This window comes from Carlito syrichta, unplaced genomic scaffold (assembly GCF_000164805.1).
Source record: "Carlito syrichta isolate Samal-C Ts95f unplaced genomic scaffold, Tarsius_syrichta-2.0.1 Scaffold303772, whole genome shotgun sequence".
NCBI classification, from domain to species: domain Eukaryota; kingdom Metazoa; phylum Chordata; class Mammalia; order Primates; family Tarsiidae; genus Carlito; species Carlito syrichta.
Genome location: NW_007247868.1, coordinates 92,435 through 109,581, shown reverse-complemented (window position 1 = coordinate 109,581; position 17,147 = coordinate 92,435). Strand labels below are relative to the sequence as shown.

The 17,147-nt window shown below is 34.6% G+C and overlaps 1 protein-coding gene across 3 annotated transcripts in view; it reads right to left on the bottom strand.

Annotated features, from left to right (window-relative positions):
- The window catches only part of UNC13C (unc-13 homolog C), a 390,922-nt gene that overhangs the window by 282,455 nt on the left and 91,320 nt on the right, over positions 1–17,147 (bottom strand). For all 3 annotated transcript variants that reach the window (XM_008059183.2, XM_021712948.1, XM_021712950.1), the window contains 3 exons: positions 13,727–13,795; positions 10,269–10,358; positions 3,886–4,014 (listed from right to left, as the gene is read on the bottom strand). In XM_008059183.2, coding sequence (XP_008057374.1) covers positions 3,886–4,014; positions 10,269–10,358; positions 13,727–13,795 — 288 coding nt within the window. The remainder of the gene's footprint in view (positions 1–3,885; positions 4,015–10,268; positions 10,359–13,726; positions 13,796–17,147) is intronic.

The window sequence follows — 17,147 nt, the reverse complement described above, 5'->3', positions numbered from 1 at the left end:
AGGTCTACATATTCTTATTGTGTTAGAAAAATTACTGTTTGTTCATTTATTCAATTCATTTAACAAGTGCCTTTTTGAGTGCCTACTAAGTGCTGTTATAAGTTTTTTAATTGCCATAAATAGCAGGAATACAGCATTGATTACACAACTTCCCTGTGCATAATCTCTGGTGACGTGCAAAGAGGAGAGAATTAGAGTAAGTGGAATGGAAAGTATAACATGGGCCAGATCATATGAGATTGTGTAGGTCATTGTATTTGACTTAAATGAAGGGCCTTTAGAACATTCTAGGCTGGGCACGGTGGCTCATGCCTATAATCCCAACACTTTGGGAGGCCAAGGTGAGAGGATTGCCTGAGCCTACGGGTTCGAGACCTGCCTGGACAATTTGATGAGACCCCACCTCTACAATAAATCAGAAAATTAGCTGGGTATGGTGGTGTGCGCCTGTAGTTCCAGCTAGTTGGACGGCTGAGGCGGAAGGATCACCTGAGCCCAGCAGGTCAGGCTGCAGTGGCCATGAGCTTACCTGAGCACAGCAGGTTGAGGCTACGGTGGCTGTGAGCATGCCACTGCATTCTAGCCTGGGCCTTGACTGTGCCATTGCACTCCAGTCTGGGCAACAGAGAGAGTCGCCCACTCAAAAAAAAAAAAAAATTCCATGCAGAAGAGTGACATAATCTGACTCTTTTTTTTTCACAAAGGACCATTCTAGTTGCTCTGTTGAGATTAAATATAAGGTAGGGTGAAAACACTGAGCTCTCTTAGAAAGTTATATAGTAATCCAAGTGAACAATAATGGTGGCTGTGGACTAGAGTAGAAGCATGAGACTGGTGAAAAATGGTCAGGTTCCGAAAGTATTTTGAAATTAAAGTACTTAATTTTGAATGTAAAATCATTAGAATTTGAAGATAAGTCAAACGTGTGACATGAGACAAAAAGATTTTAACTTGAGCTCTTAGGAACATGGAACTATAGTCAACTGAGGGGAAATAAGCTTTAATCATTTGAAACATTCCTAGATGACTTCAGAAAGACTATTAGTCTCCATAATTCAGCTCCAATGGGTACTTCCTTTAGAATTTCAAATGATAACATTTATAGAAAGGTTTTTTCCTAAAAGTTAAAGCTTAGCTCCAAACAGTCTCTACATTGACAAAATTTCAGATAAAATCTACAGATCAATTTATCAAAATAGAAAACTAGTTAGTAAGAAAATTATGTAAATATCTAGTTTTAAAATCCAAGTCAGAAACTGTTAAGTTCTATTCGATTTATTTTGATGTGACACAATTCATTTTACTTATTTAAAGGCTTGTTTGCTTTAAGAGAACTGCCTACAAAGCTTTCTTATAAAAATAAATCACTTAATTTGTTTATTAGTATTACTATTTATGTATTAGAAGGACACTAAACAAGGTTAAATCACTTTACCTAGGCAGTTTGATTTCTCCACTGGGTGTGAATTTTAGTAGGAGGTAACAAAGTTTCTTTGAACAAACTTTTGTCAACCTCTTCTGAGCTGTCTTTTCAATTGGGCCTCAATTTTTGAGTTTCCATGTTAGTTTCTGCATTGTCCAATTTTAGCAAGAATCCTGCTAAGTCAGTTTAGCTAGAATCCACCATCCTCAGTATCCAGGGTTCCCTTATGCTACAATCCCCCAGGTGATATCTGATCACTTGATCTGACTTCAGCAAGCATCCTATCAGATCCATTTAGCCAGAATCCCTTCTTGCCCATGGTATTACTTCTTAGTAATTTCCATCCAGTGACCCCTGTCTGCCACCTCAGTTACTTGTCTATAAAGTCTCACTTTTCCTTGTGGTATTTGGAGTTGAGCCCCAATTCTCTCTCTTATTAGAAAACCCCATTGTGATGACCTTCCTGTATAGATGCTGCAACAGTCCTCTTTGAATAATCTGCCTTATCATTCATGAGTATCATGAATAATGTTTTGTTTAACAGAGATTATATTTGAGCTGAATTTTGATGAAGGCAGGGAATGGAGGAAGAGTATTTTAGGCATATAGAACATGATGCATAAATGCAGGGATGTAAAGATGATGGTCAATTCATGGAAATTATAAAATTTAGAGTTCATTAGAGCAAACCAGTTTGACTCATGATAGTGAGAAATAGGAAGCACACTCTAGTGAAGATTGATTATGAAGTTATGTATGAATAACTTACATAGTACAATAAAAAATTTCAATCTTATCCTTCAGGTAAAATAAAGACAATTATTTTGAAAAATGTAGAAGAATTGAAAGAACCCTGTGAAAGGAAGATAGAAAGTAGAGAATAGACAAAGAGAAGCCATTAGCAAGTCACCGATGCAGAGTACTAGTAAAAACCAATTTAATCCCTAGAAATCCCAGAGAAACAAATTCTTAAACTAGAGAATATCTAACAGGGTTGATAAGCCAAACTCTAGCATTATGTTTTTTCTCCATTAGGCAAAAGAATCAGTGACTCCAGAAAGATGACATACTATATGAAACCGAGTTTAAAATCCAGTTTGGAAGAATCTCACATGCTTTCTTCCAACAGTTGCTTTCTTTAATTTGTTCCACCCCAGTAATCAGAAAGTTCCTTGGGAAATTATATAATTTTCAATATATAGTGGAGCAACTGCATTCTTCAAGGAAGAGAACAGGCAATAGACACATTTTTTTTTGTCTTTAATAGAGACAGAGTCTTGTCCTTTCTCCCAGGATGGATGGAGTACAATGGTGGCATCATAATGCACTGCAGCCTTGAACTCCTGGGCTCAATTAATCCTCCTGTCTCAGCCTCCCAAGTAGCTGGAACTACAGGCATGCACCACCATGCTAGACTGCATAGATAAGATCTTTCTATGTTGCTCAGGTAGAATAGACATATGTTTAAAAACTATTCCCCCCAAAATAGTCATAGTAATATATTACTATTACTATTACAGAAGAAAAGTGTGTGTGTGTGTGTGTGTGTGTGTGTGTGTGTGTGTATCATAGTTTGCACTTGAAAACTTCAATACAACAAGAAGACATGACATGAATAGGGAATATACGAGATCTACCTAATCAGTAGAGGATTAGTATGTACAATACATTTATAATTTTCTACAAATTAATAAGTAACAGACAAGTAAGACAAGAGGAAAATCAGCAAAAAATTAAAAAGCAATTCACAGAAGGTAAACCCGAAGTGTCCATTGATCATATGTGAAAAGATGTTTAAACTCATCAATTTTAGAAAAGTGTTTATCTATAAAGAAGAAAAAAGGGAGAGGAGCAATACTAGGACATTTAAAGCAAAATACCATTTTATATGTAACATTTGTGCCTTTAAACAATAAAAAGCAGAAATATTGCTAAGTGTTAATTTGGTTATCTAGGTAGTAAGTATATATTGACTGTCTTTATTTTCTCTTGCATTTTTGAAATAATTTTCAATAAGCTAGCAAACAATAATTTTACCATCCTGTCCTATAAAACTCTCATTAAACACTTTTATAAGGTAAAATTAAAAGCAAGGTAAAAGGGTAGGGGAGGAAGTATAAATCAGGAGAACACAGAAACAGGAGTTGGAATCCTAGTACTAATTCCAAATCTGTCACTTATCCACTTGTGTGACCTTCAGCAAACCACGTAATTCTTCTTAAACTGATTTTTCACTTAAAAAGTTGGACAATAATATCTGCCTTTACTACGTAAAGTTATTGTAAGGAATAAATTAGTTCATATAGATGAAAATGATCTTAAAATATGAAGAAAAGGCATGGAAATTCCCAAGTCTGCAGTTAATGTGCAAATAGGAACATATTTTCCTATTTACTGTCATTCTAAACTTATTGAAACAGACATTAGAAAAGAGACCATAAAAGACACACATCTTTTCTCACCGGGTCTGTTAGCTGGGAATAAAGTTCATGGCAATTGTCGAAAATATACTTGTATGTAGAATCCAGGCAAGCTCTGACACAGTCCTTCACCACTGTGCTGGCCTTTGGAGGGCTTTGCAGCTCCAGAACCTGATGGAAAAATTATTTTCTTAAATGTAACAACATAACATTGTAATCTGGCATAATCTATTTAAACAATACTTAATAAATGCTTCTAGTTGATTTTTCTACAGGAAATGTGGTCTTAAAATGTGGTTTTAAATGTGTAAATTTCTATCTTAACTTTCTAATATAATAGCTTATTGAAAATGATGGGACAGCAGATGACGGGAGAGCCCTAGACCCTGCACCAACCACTGTGGCTGTGTAGCTCTGGTCAGCACTGGTTTTTGAAACATGAATCGTTCCCTCTTCCTGGTTGCCTTTTGCTTCGGAATAGCTTCAGCTGCTCCCACACTGGATGACAGTTAAGTTGCACAGTGGAACCAGTGGAAGGCAAAATACAGGAAATTATATGCAATGAATGAAGAAGGATGGCAGAGAGCAGTGTGGGAGAAGAATATGAAACTGATCATACAGCACAATCAGGAATACAGGGAAGGGAAACATGGCTTCCCGTTGGCCATGAACACCTTTGAGGACATGACCAGTAAAGAATACAACCAGAGGATGAATGATTTTCAATACCAGAAGCACAAGAAGGGGAAAGTGTTCCAGGAACCTCCCTTTTCTTATGTCCACCCATCTATGGATTGGAGAAAGGAGGGCTACGTGACTCCTGTGAAGGATCAGTATGAACGTGATTCAGGTTGGGCTTTTGTGCAACTGGTGCTCTTGAAGGACAAACTTCTGAAAAACTGGCAAACTTGTTGTACTGAGTGAGCAAAACCTGGTGGACTGTTCTCAGACTCAAGGAAATGCGGGTTGTAAAGGTGGCAGGATGGATTATGCCTTCCAGTTTGTAAAGAAGAATGGAGGCCTGGACTCTGCGACATCCTATCCTATCTTCCTTTTCTAAACAGGAAAGGAAGAACATTGTAAGTACAAGCCTGAGTATTCTGTTGCTAATGACACTGGCTTCATAGACATCCCTATCCCTGTGTGTGAAAAGTCTCTGGTGGCTGCTGTGGCAATTGTGGGACCTATGTCTGTTGCTATTGATGCAAGTCATGAACCATTCTAGTTCTATGAAGAAGGCATTTATTATGAACCAGACTGCAGCTCGGAAAATTTGAATCATGCTGTTCTGGCAGTTGGCTATGGCTTTGAAGGAGCAAAACCAGATGAAAACAAATACTGGATTGCGAAGAACAGTTGGGGTGCAGAATGGGGCAGGTATGGCTACATAAAAATGGTCAGAGACTGGAAGAACAACTGTGGAATCACCTCAGCAGCCAGCTACCCCATCTTGTGAGCTGACAGAGTGGGCTGAGGAAGAATTCAACTGGGGATGGTCTTTCCAGGGGAGGAATTAATCTGAAATCACACCAGCCTCCACTGTGTGGTATACACACTTGAATCATTGAAAGTTCACTTAGTGTGAACATTTTCACACTGGTCAATGTAACCCCTATTTCCAATTACTACTAAAAACTACTTTGTATTATTGATTCGCTTACTTTAGATTTTGGTTTTTAAAGGATGTACAATGTTTTACCCATTTAAATACACTTAATTTCAACAAAAAAAGAAAGAAAATGATGATGGTTATAAGCATTCGAATGGAAACACTTAACGTAACCAATTAAAACATCCTTCATTTATTCATTTCATTCTATCATTCAGGAAATATTTATCACTATAAAAATGGTGATACTACATGAGCAAAATAAACAAAAAATCTCTTTCCTCATGGGCTTAAATTCAAGTAGATAATAAACAAAATTAAAAAAAGTAAAATATATTACATGATGATGTCTGTTGAAAAGAAAAACAAAGTAGAGAATGGGGGATTGGAAGTATTACAATGGAACAGAATTAATACAGAGGACACCAATAGTAGATGAAATCAAAGAAATAACAGGATAGGAACAAGGGGAAATCAGATATAGACTATTGTAAGAGCCTTAGATTTGAACAAAGTAGGAAGGAATTGGATGGCTTAAGCAGACGCGCAAAATTACCTGTCTTAAGCAAAATAACTATCATTTAAAAGGATTCCTTATGCTGACTTAAGGTGGGCTATGGAAAAAGTAGAAAGACCAACGGTAAGAATGTTGTAAACATTCAGGTTAGAAAAGATGATGCTTAGACCAAGGTGCTATCACCTTGGATGAAAAATTGTTAGAATAAAGAATATTCTGGCAAATTTTAGAAGATAGAGCTAATAGAATTTGCTAACACACTGGATGATTGGTGTGACAGAAAGAGAGGAGTCAGGTTGACTCCAATCCTGACCAATTGATATAATGGAGGTGGCCTTAAATTAAACAGGAAAGACCATGGTTGGAAGATCAGGAGTTCAGTTTTGAACAGTTTAAGAAATCTGTTAGGCAAACACATGAATTTCAAGTAGACATTTGAATAAATTAGTCTGGAGTTGTGGAAATGTTCTGGTTAGAGATACACATTTGGAAATTATTAGTTTACAGAATAATTTAAAAAAAAAAAACACTGGATGAGTATGGATAAAGAAGAGGTCTAGGAAATAAATTATATTAAGTTCTGTTTCATGTTAACAGGCAAATGATAAAAACAAAACAGTAAAGATCCTAAAATCAGCCAGTGAGATAGGAGAAATATTAAAGAAGAGGGAGTATCCTGAAAATCTAGACAAGAAGGGTTTTTTTGAGGGGAAGGAGTGATGAAATGTGTTAAATTCTGCTGATGATTGTAAGATGAGAATTTATAACTGACTACTAAGTTTAGCAAAGTGATAGTCACTGGTGACTTCAACAAAATTATTTTTGATGAAATGATGGGGTAAAATCTGATTGAGGTGGATTCAAATACTAATGATGGGCTCAAACACTAAGGATTGTTAAAATGTCAATTACCTCCAGATTGATCTATAGATTTAATGCTATCTTAATTAAAACTTCAGCAAGAATTAAAATCACCTAAACAATATGAAAATGAAGACAGATTGTGAAAGATGCACAATATATGATTTTAAGATTTGCTATAAGGCCAGAGTAATCAAGTCATAATGGTGATAAAAGTATAGACAACTGAACAGTACAGACAGTTCAGAAATAGACCCAAACATATAAGACCAATTGATTTTCTTTTCTTTTTTTTTACTATGATACAAAGACAATTTATTGGAGGAAGGAAAAACTTTTCAATAAATGGTGTTGCAACTATTGAACATAAATATGTAAAAATATTATCCTTGATCCATATTTTATACCTTATCCCAAACAATAACAACAACAACCAAAAATTCTCCCAAACTTTCAATAAAACATAGGTCAAAATATAAAAGGTAAAATGAAACTTAGAAGAGACATAAAAAAAAGTTTTTGTGACTTTGGTTTAGCCAAGAGCATTATCTGTAAATTAAAAAATTGATTAAGTAGATCAAAATTTAAAACTGCTGGGCAGATAATACTTTTAAGAAAATGGAAAGACAAGACACAAACAAGGAGAATACATTAGCAAATATTCTGAAGAACATTTGCATTTAGAATATGTAAATAACTCTCAAATCTCAACAATATTATATTCTTTAAAATTCCTAAGAGAGTGGATTTTAAGTGTTCTTACCACAAAATTATAACTTTGTGAGGTAATACATATATTAATTATCTAGATTTAGCCATCCCTCAATGGGTGTGTATATATATATATTTCAAAAATTCATGCTGTGTACAATAAATAAATAATTTTATCTGTTGATTAAAAGAATTTTTAAAAACTAAACAATAAGAAAACAGGCTAATAAAAACAGATTAAAAATGTCAAGATATTCTTCACAAAGAAAGATATTGAGATAGCAAATCAGATCACAAAGAGATACTCAACGTTATTAAGTTTTAGAGAGATAAAATTAGGACTACAGTAAGATGATGCAGCTTCACTCCTATTAGAATAACAAATAAATTAATTATATCAAAATTCTAAGAGTTTCACTAGAAAATGTAACACAACTGAAACTCTTGCACATTTCTGCTAGGGATTTCACCCTGGGAAAAGGAAAACTTATGTTTATAGTCTAAACCTAAACATGACTATTTACAACAGTTTTATTTGTAACAACTCCAAATTGGAAACAACTCAAATGTCTATAGTATATACATAACAAAGAATTACAACTTAGCAATAAAAAGGTGTAAACCAATGATATACTTAACAGCATGAATGACTCTACAATGTGTTATTTCATTTACAAGATGTTCTGGAAAAGACAATTTTATAGGCAGAAAACAAATCAGCTGTCATGAAGGTGTGGTAGGAGGATTGACTATAAAGGGGTAGCACAAGGGAATTTTGTAGACTTATAGAACTGCTCTGTATCTTATCATTGTGGTGGCTATACAACTGCACATTTGTCAAAACTAGTGTAACTGTATAACAAAAAGAGTGATTTTTACTGTCTGTAACGAAATAAATAATAATAATGGGAGGAGAAAATTTGTTCAAAAGACAATAAGATTAAAGAAATTGAAACAAAATGTATGGATGATAATTTTGAGGAGTTTTGATATTAGAAAAAGATGAACCAGAATAGTAGCTGTGGAAGAAAATGGAGTCCAGCAGTATTTTTACGATTGAGAAGTTGTAGCATGTACCGAGGGAAAAACTGTAATTTAGGGGAGAAGAGAGGATTGCTACACCAATATTTTAGTACACAAGAGAAGACAAAGTCAAGTGCACAAGCAGAAAAGATGACCTTTTCCAGAACAACAGATAGCTCATCAATAGTAACTAAAAGGAAGTGTATATGCACACATGTAGGTAAGTATCTAGAAGGGGTAAGGTGTTGGGAGTAATGTGGTTGGAGTTTGAGGACACTCTTTCTTCCTTTTTTTTTTAAACGAAATAGGAAACAAAGTTATCAGCTGGCAGTGAGGGTAGGAAAGGAGTTTGCAAGTTTAAGGACACTGTTTTCTAGTACTGCAAGGTCAGTGTAGCAGATGTGTTATCACTGTGTTGGTACTCCCTGCACTCACTCCTGCTCTTCATCCCTCAATGTCAATGGCAAACATCACTTGTCAATCCAAGTCAACTTGATTGGGTCTCATCATTATCAGCTCACTACTCAAACAGCTAGTAGCTACTGTCAGTAGATCAGAACTAACATAAATTTTATTTTTCCTAGTCACTTTAATTTAATCTGATTTTTTTTTTTTGAGTTGGAGTCTCACTCTGTCGCCCAGACTGGAGTGCAGTGGCTGCTCCCGGCCACCGCAGCCTCGACCTGCTGGGCTCCGGCGATCCTTCCGCCTCAGCCTTCCGAGTAGCCGGGTAGCCGGAACTACAGGCGCGCTACCACGCCCGGCTGATTTTTTGATTTATTGTAGAGATGAGGTCTCGCCAAGTTGCCCAGGCGGGTCTCGAACCCGCGGGCTCAGGCAATCTACTCACCTCAGCCTTGATTTTTTAACCTGATTTTAAACCAAATGAATTTCAATTAAACTTTAAAGATTCTAAGTGGCCAATGATATAGTATGGCTTTGTTTTCTATTTTTTACCATAAAATTCCATTTTTAGAATATAGTAAACAAAACAAAACAAAACACGGGTAAATGAAAAGAAAACAAATTTCTAAATAAGCATCACAATAGCCTTTTAAAAAGAGTAAATATTTTAGCTCATAGACTGACAAGCAGTTTTTAGAAAGGCTTTATGTAAGTTGGACTGCTGGCCAAAATTATGACTGCAGACAACTTGCTATTAAAGCAGAAGGGATACATCTAAAAGAACTCCTGGATAGTTTGTTAGATAACAGCCAATTTATACCAATGTACCAGGTGATATCTGGTCCATAGGAATCCAAATATATTCTTATGTAGAGATTGTCAGTTCTGAAAATGTAAGTTGCCACAACTGGGGTAAACTTAAAAGAATCAGTTACTCTCTTGCAGTGAGAAAGTCAGCAAAACATCTGTTAAAACTAAAATTAGAAGTGAATTCCATTTCCATTTAACATTCTTTCGGTTTTTAAGTGCCATGTCTACTTACTAGCAAGCTTTGTTTAAGATGGATTTAATTTAGAACTAAATTTGAACCAAATGTATCAGAGTATTTTAAATTGCTAGGATAATCCTTTCCTCAATACACCCTAAATTGGAAGATTCATTTAGTTCAGGCAGAGACAGTACAGCTTAATCAATGGGGTGACACAGCACTTGATTAAGAGAAGGGTAAAACAAGAATTTACCAGGAGATGAATGTGTTCTATGTCACACCAAGACAGTGACAGAAATAAAATGAGATACCTTCATCCTAAAAAAAGTGATACTTGTTAGCAGATCAACTGTTGATTTCAGGTCCTGCAGTCTTTCAGTATTGCTTGCAGGAAAGTTTTCCTGGTTAGTTAGGAAACAGAAAATGAATAAAACTGTTAGCATTAACTCTCCAGTGGAAAATAAACTAAAACCAGCTTTCTTTGAAAGAAAACAGAAAGTAAACTGCATAATATTTTTTAAATACCCCTAAAGTATTCTCAAAATATTTTTATCATAAAACATTATAGAAAATAAATAATCTGAAATATTACCTTTTTATTCCTAGAAAACTACACTTTTCCATTTAGCCTCACAATGCAGTAAAATATACAAAACAATATCATTATTGCAATGTTATATTATTAACCCTTGCTCATAAAATAGTTTTGCCATTAAAAGAAGAGTATAGCACAGATGGGAAAAATTTTACATAACTTTCTCAAGATAGGAAAATTTTTAAAATACTTTGAAAATTGTATATGTGCTACATTTACTTTTAGTCACTTAGAAACTTATAAAAGTTGAAAAGAAAGCTGGCTTTAGTTTATTTTAAGTGTGCATTGCACAGTCTCTCCTGAAGTACTATGGATTTCAACAAAATATTTCTTTTAGTGAGGTTTAGTGAGAAGTATTATTTAAAAATACAGATGCTCAAACTTTTGAAGGAAAAGAAAACTGTAGTTATAAAAATATTTGAACTAAGAAACAATTCTATCACTGAGAAATTTCTCATATTAACCTGCTGTCAGACTGGCTTTCTAACGAGCCTTCAGGAAAATCACAGCTAATTTCTAGCTCCTCATGATCCCGAGCAGAGTTGAGGTACCCAAATAATGAGGTGAAGAATGAGTGTTGGGAGCCAGCCCTGGAGGTCCACATGATTGACAGGGTCCCGGTGGGCCGAAGACCCCGGGCCGCAGGGCGAGCCCGGGAAGCTGAGCCCTTCTGTCTTCTACCTTTGCTGTTTGATACGGCTGAAGAAATTCTGTGCAGTCGTGGAAGAAGAAAATGGAATGTTTATGCGAAGTACTCACACCTAACCTGAGAATGTCATGGTTCATTTTCCCATTTTCCCACTATGCCGCTTGGCCTTTTCTAACGTATGCAAGGGTTAAACTCTGAAGCACATCAAGAATGCTTTCTTTCACTTGGTGATAAGTTACTAGATGTTGCTTGAGTAAAAAATGATATAAGTATATTCACTCATTTGATTTAGAATTATGCAGCTTAGTGTTCAGACATAAGGTTTTTTAGAAGTACAAGTTTATGGTAAGTTCATTATGAGCTCATTATAAGTTCTAACACTTATCTAGGAGTTATGTAGGTGATTTATAACACTGTCTTCACAGACTTAGGATAAAGATTAATCGTTAAGGTTTTTACTTAATTCTATAGTTAAATTTTAAGTAAACATTTATAGAGTGGGTTTTCACTGAATTCATAATATACTAATTAGATAGTTTCATGATAATTAACTAAATACACCTGGACAAGAAAGGCGATTACAAAAGCTTTGAAGGTCGTAAAAGCCCAAAAGAGAAGAACTGCTACATGAAGAACCATGCACCTGGGAACTTTCTTGAAGCACTTCAAGGACTGTAATTTGGGATTCTTTTGAAGAGAGTTGCTGGCAGTGCTATTCTAGACATGATAATTGTTTTATTCCTGTATTAATCATAATTGGTAAATGTAATATCATACAAGTTTATATAATCAATATACATATGTATGAGGGTTGACAAAAATTATTAGGCTCTGATTATGTTTAACAAGGTTTCTACTTTGTGTCATTAATTAAGTTTTAGTGCTATAGTTTAGTGTTTTATAGCTACTTTGAAGATTGTTTTAAGTTCATAAGTTTAAGTTCACACAATGATAAAATTGGTGCCTCAAAGAAAATAATAATTGCTCCACAAAGATGTTTTCCAGGAGGTTGCCAAGCATAAGGGAAAACAGCCAAATCACCATTATCCTAAACTTAAAAGTTCATTGGCAATTATGCAACCATAATAATTTTAGTTGTGTTAGTTTTATTTCATTATGTTTAGTTCACTTTATATGTTTATTCAGAATAAAGATTAGTGTATGTATCTTCACAGTAAGTGACTTTCATAGTTATTCTTTAAATGCTAACCACTGTTGTTTGGTCAAGTTAATGGGCTTCATATTCCTACTATCACTAGGTATAGTCTATAGTTTTGTACTAGTGATTTTAAGGCTTTTTTAATTAGACAACTGATGTGGAACCGAAGTCAAAGTAAACCTTGTATGCATTATGTTTAGTTTAAGTGAAACTCCTTTTACACTTATCTCAAGACTCATTAACTGAAAGTAGAAGTGTTTTTGGTTTATTCGTTTCTTCTAAAGACCGCTAGATGATGGTAACTTTTAAAGTATATGTACATGAAGGAATTTTCTTTGTCTTGCCCCTTTTACAAATGCTATAAAAGCTTTCTGTTAACTAATAAAGGATGTCATCTGCTCAGGAAGCAGGTATAAGAGTATAAGATTTTCGTCTTTCGCCTATCCGACTCTCCTTCAGGAGATCTCACGACCTGGCAAAGGGGCTGGACCCCTTCAAATGAGGTGACCTCAAGACCCTTCTTGCTCCAAGATATCTTTTTCAACAGCTAGCATGGTGGGTTTCTTCTCATAATGTCAGTCCCAGTTCCAAAATACAATGTGAGTTTGATAACATTTGGTATTATAATTACCAGAAATAGGAATTAAGGTATCTGTCAATAAGAGACTAATTAAAAATGAATGCATAAGGTATATGTGTGTGTATGTGTGTGTGTGCAAATAAGTGAATATGTTAGGATAAATTGTTAAAGAATGTGAAATGTAAAAGAGCATCTATAATTACAACTATAGATTTTTTGTAACTAAAATTTATAACTAAATTTTTTGTAATTAAGATATTTTGTAACTAAAATTATATGTGCATATTTATGCACATATATATTAATATATTTGTGTCTATATGTGTTGCACCTGGAGGTAAATATATAGAATTATTGATAATTCTGAACAGATTTTTCAGAGAGCAGCTATAATCCAGGAGAAGAGACGATTAAGCAGCAAAGCAGCAAATTCCAATAGGACTCTCAGAAGTTGGAGAAATATCAGCAGAATATCTCAGTAATAAAGGGCAAGCTTTCAAAAATCAGGACTGAACCATATGTCTACTCTGTGAATTAGCTAGGGGTTACTAAATAATGATTATTTAAAAATTATAAATTAAAGTTGTACACACACACAATTTTGTTTTAGGATTATGTGGAGCAAAATATCTAAGCAAAAAAAATAGATCTGCAGGATTACTCCTGGAATGGCAGGACCTGAGATCAATATATTTACTTTTCCATTACATAATGGGTAATTTTTACAATATGATAAGAAATCATCTGAATAACAGTTTACCTTTAGGCAAATAATTTTGTACATACCCTATATTTTGACAAGTCAATCCTTAAAGAGTTATGCAGCTGGTCCAGTAGTTTTATGAATTTTTCCCTCTGTACAAAACAAACACAAAATAGGAGAATGAAAATAAATAACCATTCTAAAGTAGTTTTCAAAAAAATCCTATGAGCTATTATCCCCATCTGATAAAAAGGAAGGATCAAAGATGTTAATGACTTGCCCAAGACCATAGAGCTACCATATACCATAGCATTGATTCAAATTCAGGTCTTCTTAACACCAAATCCATGTTCTTTTCAATATCATATTTCTTCTCTATGACAAATGATAAATGTATAATTGTTCTAATAAAGTCTCTAAAGAGTTGTGCTCTGTTGAAGGAGCTCAGACAAATACATTGCCACTGTACTTCTCCATGTGTAATAATTCACAGCAATATAATGCCTCAGCAAGAGAAAATACAACCCATTCTTCTATCTACTCCTATATTCCACATCACTCCTCCAGGAAATATATTACGGCTTTGTAAACTTCTCCTACCTATGAATGTGGGTACAGCTGTTGTTTTTGTCAAAAATATTTTGAAAAAGCATTTTCCTTTAGCAAGCAAATAAAGACTTCATAATCTGAAAGGATCAATTGCTTTTAAAAGAAGTTTATGACTTAGTGCTAAAAACAGTATAAAACTAGGCCAAAAAAACTGCTGCTGCATTTTTTTAAAATGCTGTATCAATGTGGAACTTTCTTCTTCACAGAAGTATGATGTGATGTGAGAATCAAGAGTTTTGCTAATAAGTGCAAGGTTGAATTTGGTGGATTAAATACAAAGGGAAAACATCAAAATCAAATATACAAACACTATATGTAGACACTTCACTAATTCTGAGTCCCATTTTTCTCATAAAAACAAAACAAAAAAATAGGAGGGTGGTATTAAATGACAAAATATATATACCTACATAAATATTCTATAAACAACAAATTACACATTGGAAGATATTGACAGAAATGGAAGTTTCCCCAGTAGTTTCACGTAAGAGATGGATTTATGGGGTATATAACTCTTATCCCTTGAAGTCACTGATCTCCAAAAAGTGAGCTAAATATTAACAGGAGGGGATGAATTGTTATAAGTTGAAACTCCAATTTTCTGAGTAAACTGCCTTTATCATATTTACACATCGTGAATAAAGTTTGAGTATCACCTCTGTGTTAACCCCTGTAGAGGCAATAAAGGAGCATAAGAAAGAAACTTTTGCCTTCTAGAAGCTTGTAATCCTGTTAAGAAGGTTAAGGACCTCTATCCCAACAAAGCTATTGAAAACACATTTAGTTGACTATCTTAGATTTTTCTCTGCCACACCATCATATTTTTCCAGGGGTGGAGGCATGCTATGCTGTCCTTAATTAACTCCCCAAGTCCATCCATGTGGATTGATAGCTCTCAATCAAAACGAAACAAGAAAAGAGCCACTACAATAATCAGTCTAGGACACAATAAAGTTAATCATTCAAATGATTGCAAAAGTTGGTATGACTTACATCATGTCTCTGAATGGTTTCTCTGACTTCCAAGGTAGGTAAAAATCATCAGTGCAGCTGAAATAACTTTCAACCTTGCTATGGCCCAAAGCCCTGCTATATAGCTGACTCTCTTATACCAACTGGGCAAACTGTACCAATTGTCTGCCCAATATCCATTGTTCCACTGTTCCTTACTAAAAGAAACTCATGTCAAATGTGCCCAACATGAAATGCTTACCTTCCCAGACCTCTTTTTCTTCAGGGATGGCAATGTAGCATGGTTGGCCAATGAGATGTAGATAACTTATTAAAGGAGACATACTTAGTTACTGTATTACTATTGAATTATGATTTTGAAAGATACTAAAAGAATGTTTGCTGGTTAATGTTTGTTATGTTAGTGGTTTGCTATAGAATTCTTTGTTAAATATACTTTTCAGACATTTTTACTTTTGCCCTTTGTGTCTCTCCCTTTTTCCATCTTAAAATCTAATAGTTTCCAGCAGATCCCTTATTTCATGCCTATAGGATGAAAAACTAAACCAATAGCAAGAAAGGAGCTCCCATATCCACCCCACCTCTCTGCCCACTTTTTAAAAAATTACAATCCTGGGCAACTATACTAGCTAAATTCCTTTCCTTTGAACTTAGGATACGTGGAGGGAAGGCGGGACCTCTTATTTACTCAAGTGTATTTAATTGAGTTTCTGTTTCATGCAGCTCAACAGAATTCTGACTGATACAGATCACACATTTGGTTTCCCTACATGTTCTTTTGTGCCCAGCTGGAAAATTTACATTCAAAGAAAACAGAAAACTGTGGAGAAAACTGCTGGGCTTGTTGTCATTGATCCCAAACAATATCAGATGATATGAAATTAAAAGTATGCTGCTGATTAAATTTTTGTAGAGATTCTTCAAGCAGCAGGACAGTTTGAAATGTAATTTTATTTATCATATTTCTATTTAACTAGAGTACGACTGCCTTTGCAGAGCAGAGGAGGCATACTGCCTGTAGGGTGTGATGTGAAAAGTAACAAAAGACTGGGTGATTAAAAAATGTTTCTCCGAGGGGCTGTCACAATACCTGAGACTTGCCCACATTATTTAGTTTTTTGTACTAAATAAGGACCACAAATGCCTAGTAGGAGGCAAATTAATAAAAATAATACAGAAGATTAAAATGGGTACAAAATATTGATAGACAGAAGGAATACAATCTAGTGCTTAGTAACACAATAAGGTGACTATAGTTAACAATAATTTACTGTATATTGCAAAAATAACTAAAAGAGTGGAATTGGAATGTTTCTAAGACAAAGAATAAATGCTCAAAGTGATGGATATGCCACTTATCCTAATTTTATCATTACACATTGTATGCTTGTGTAAAAACTTCACATGTGACCCTTTAGTAAGCATAACTATTATGTAACCAATTAAAAATGAATAAGCATTTTAAATAAATATAAGGTAAATTTAACTAAAATAATAGGTTTGATTAATTGATCAGAATAACCAGAACAGAAGTCAGCAAACTGTATAAAGACCTAGATGGTAAACATTTTTGACTTTGCAGACTCTGTCACAACTATGTAATCTGATGCTGTAGCACGACAGCTGCCATAGACAGTATGTAAACCAATGGGCATGGTTATTTCCAATGAAACTTTATTTATGGACACTGAATTTTGAATTTTAGATAGTTTTCATGCATCATAAAATAATAGTCTTCTTTTAGTATTTTTTTTTCAACATTTAAAAAATGCAGACCAGGTCCGACAAAGGCTTAACATCTTGGATCTACAAAGAACTCAAACGTGCGGAGAGGAAAAACAAACAACCTTATTATAAAGTGGGCAAAAGATATGAACAGACACTTCTCAAAGGAAGACATCCGAACAGCCAACAGACACATGA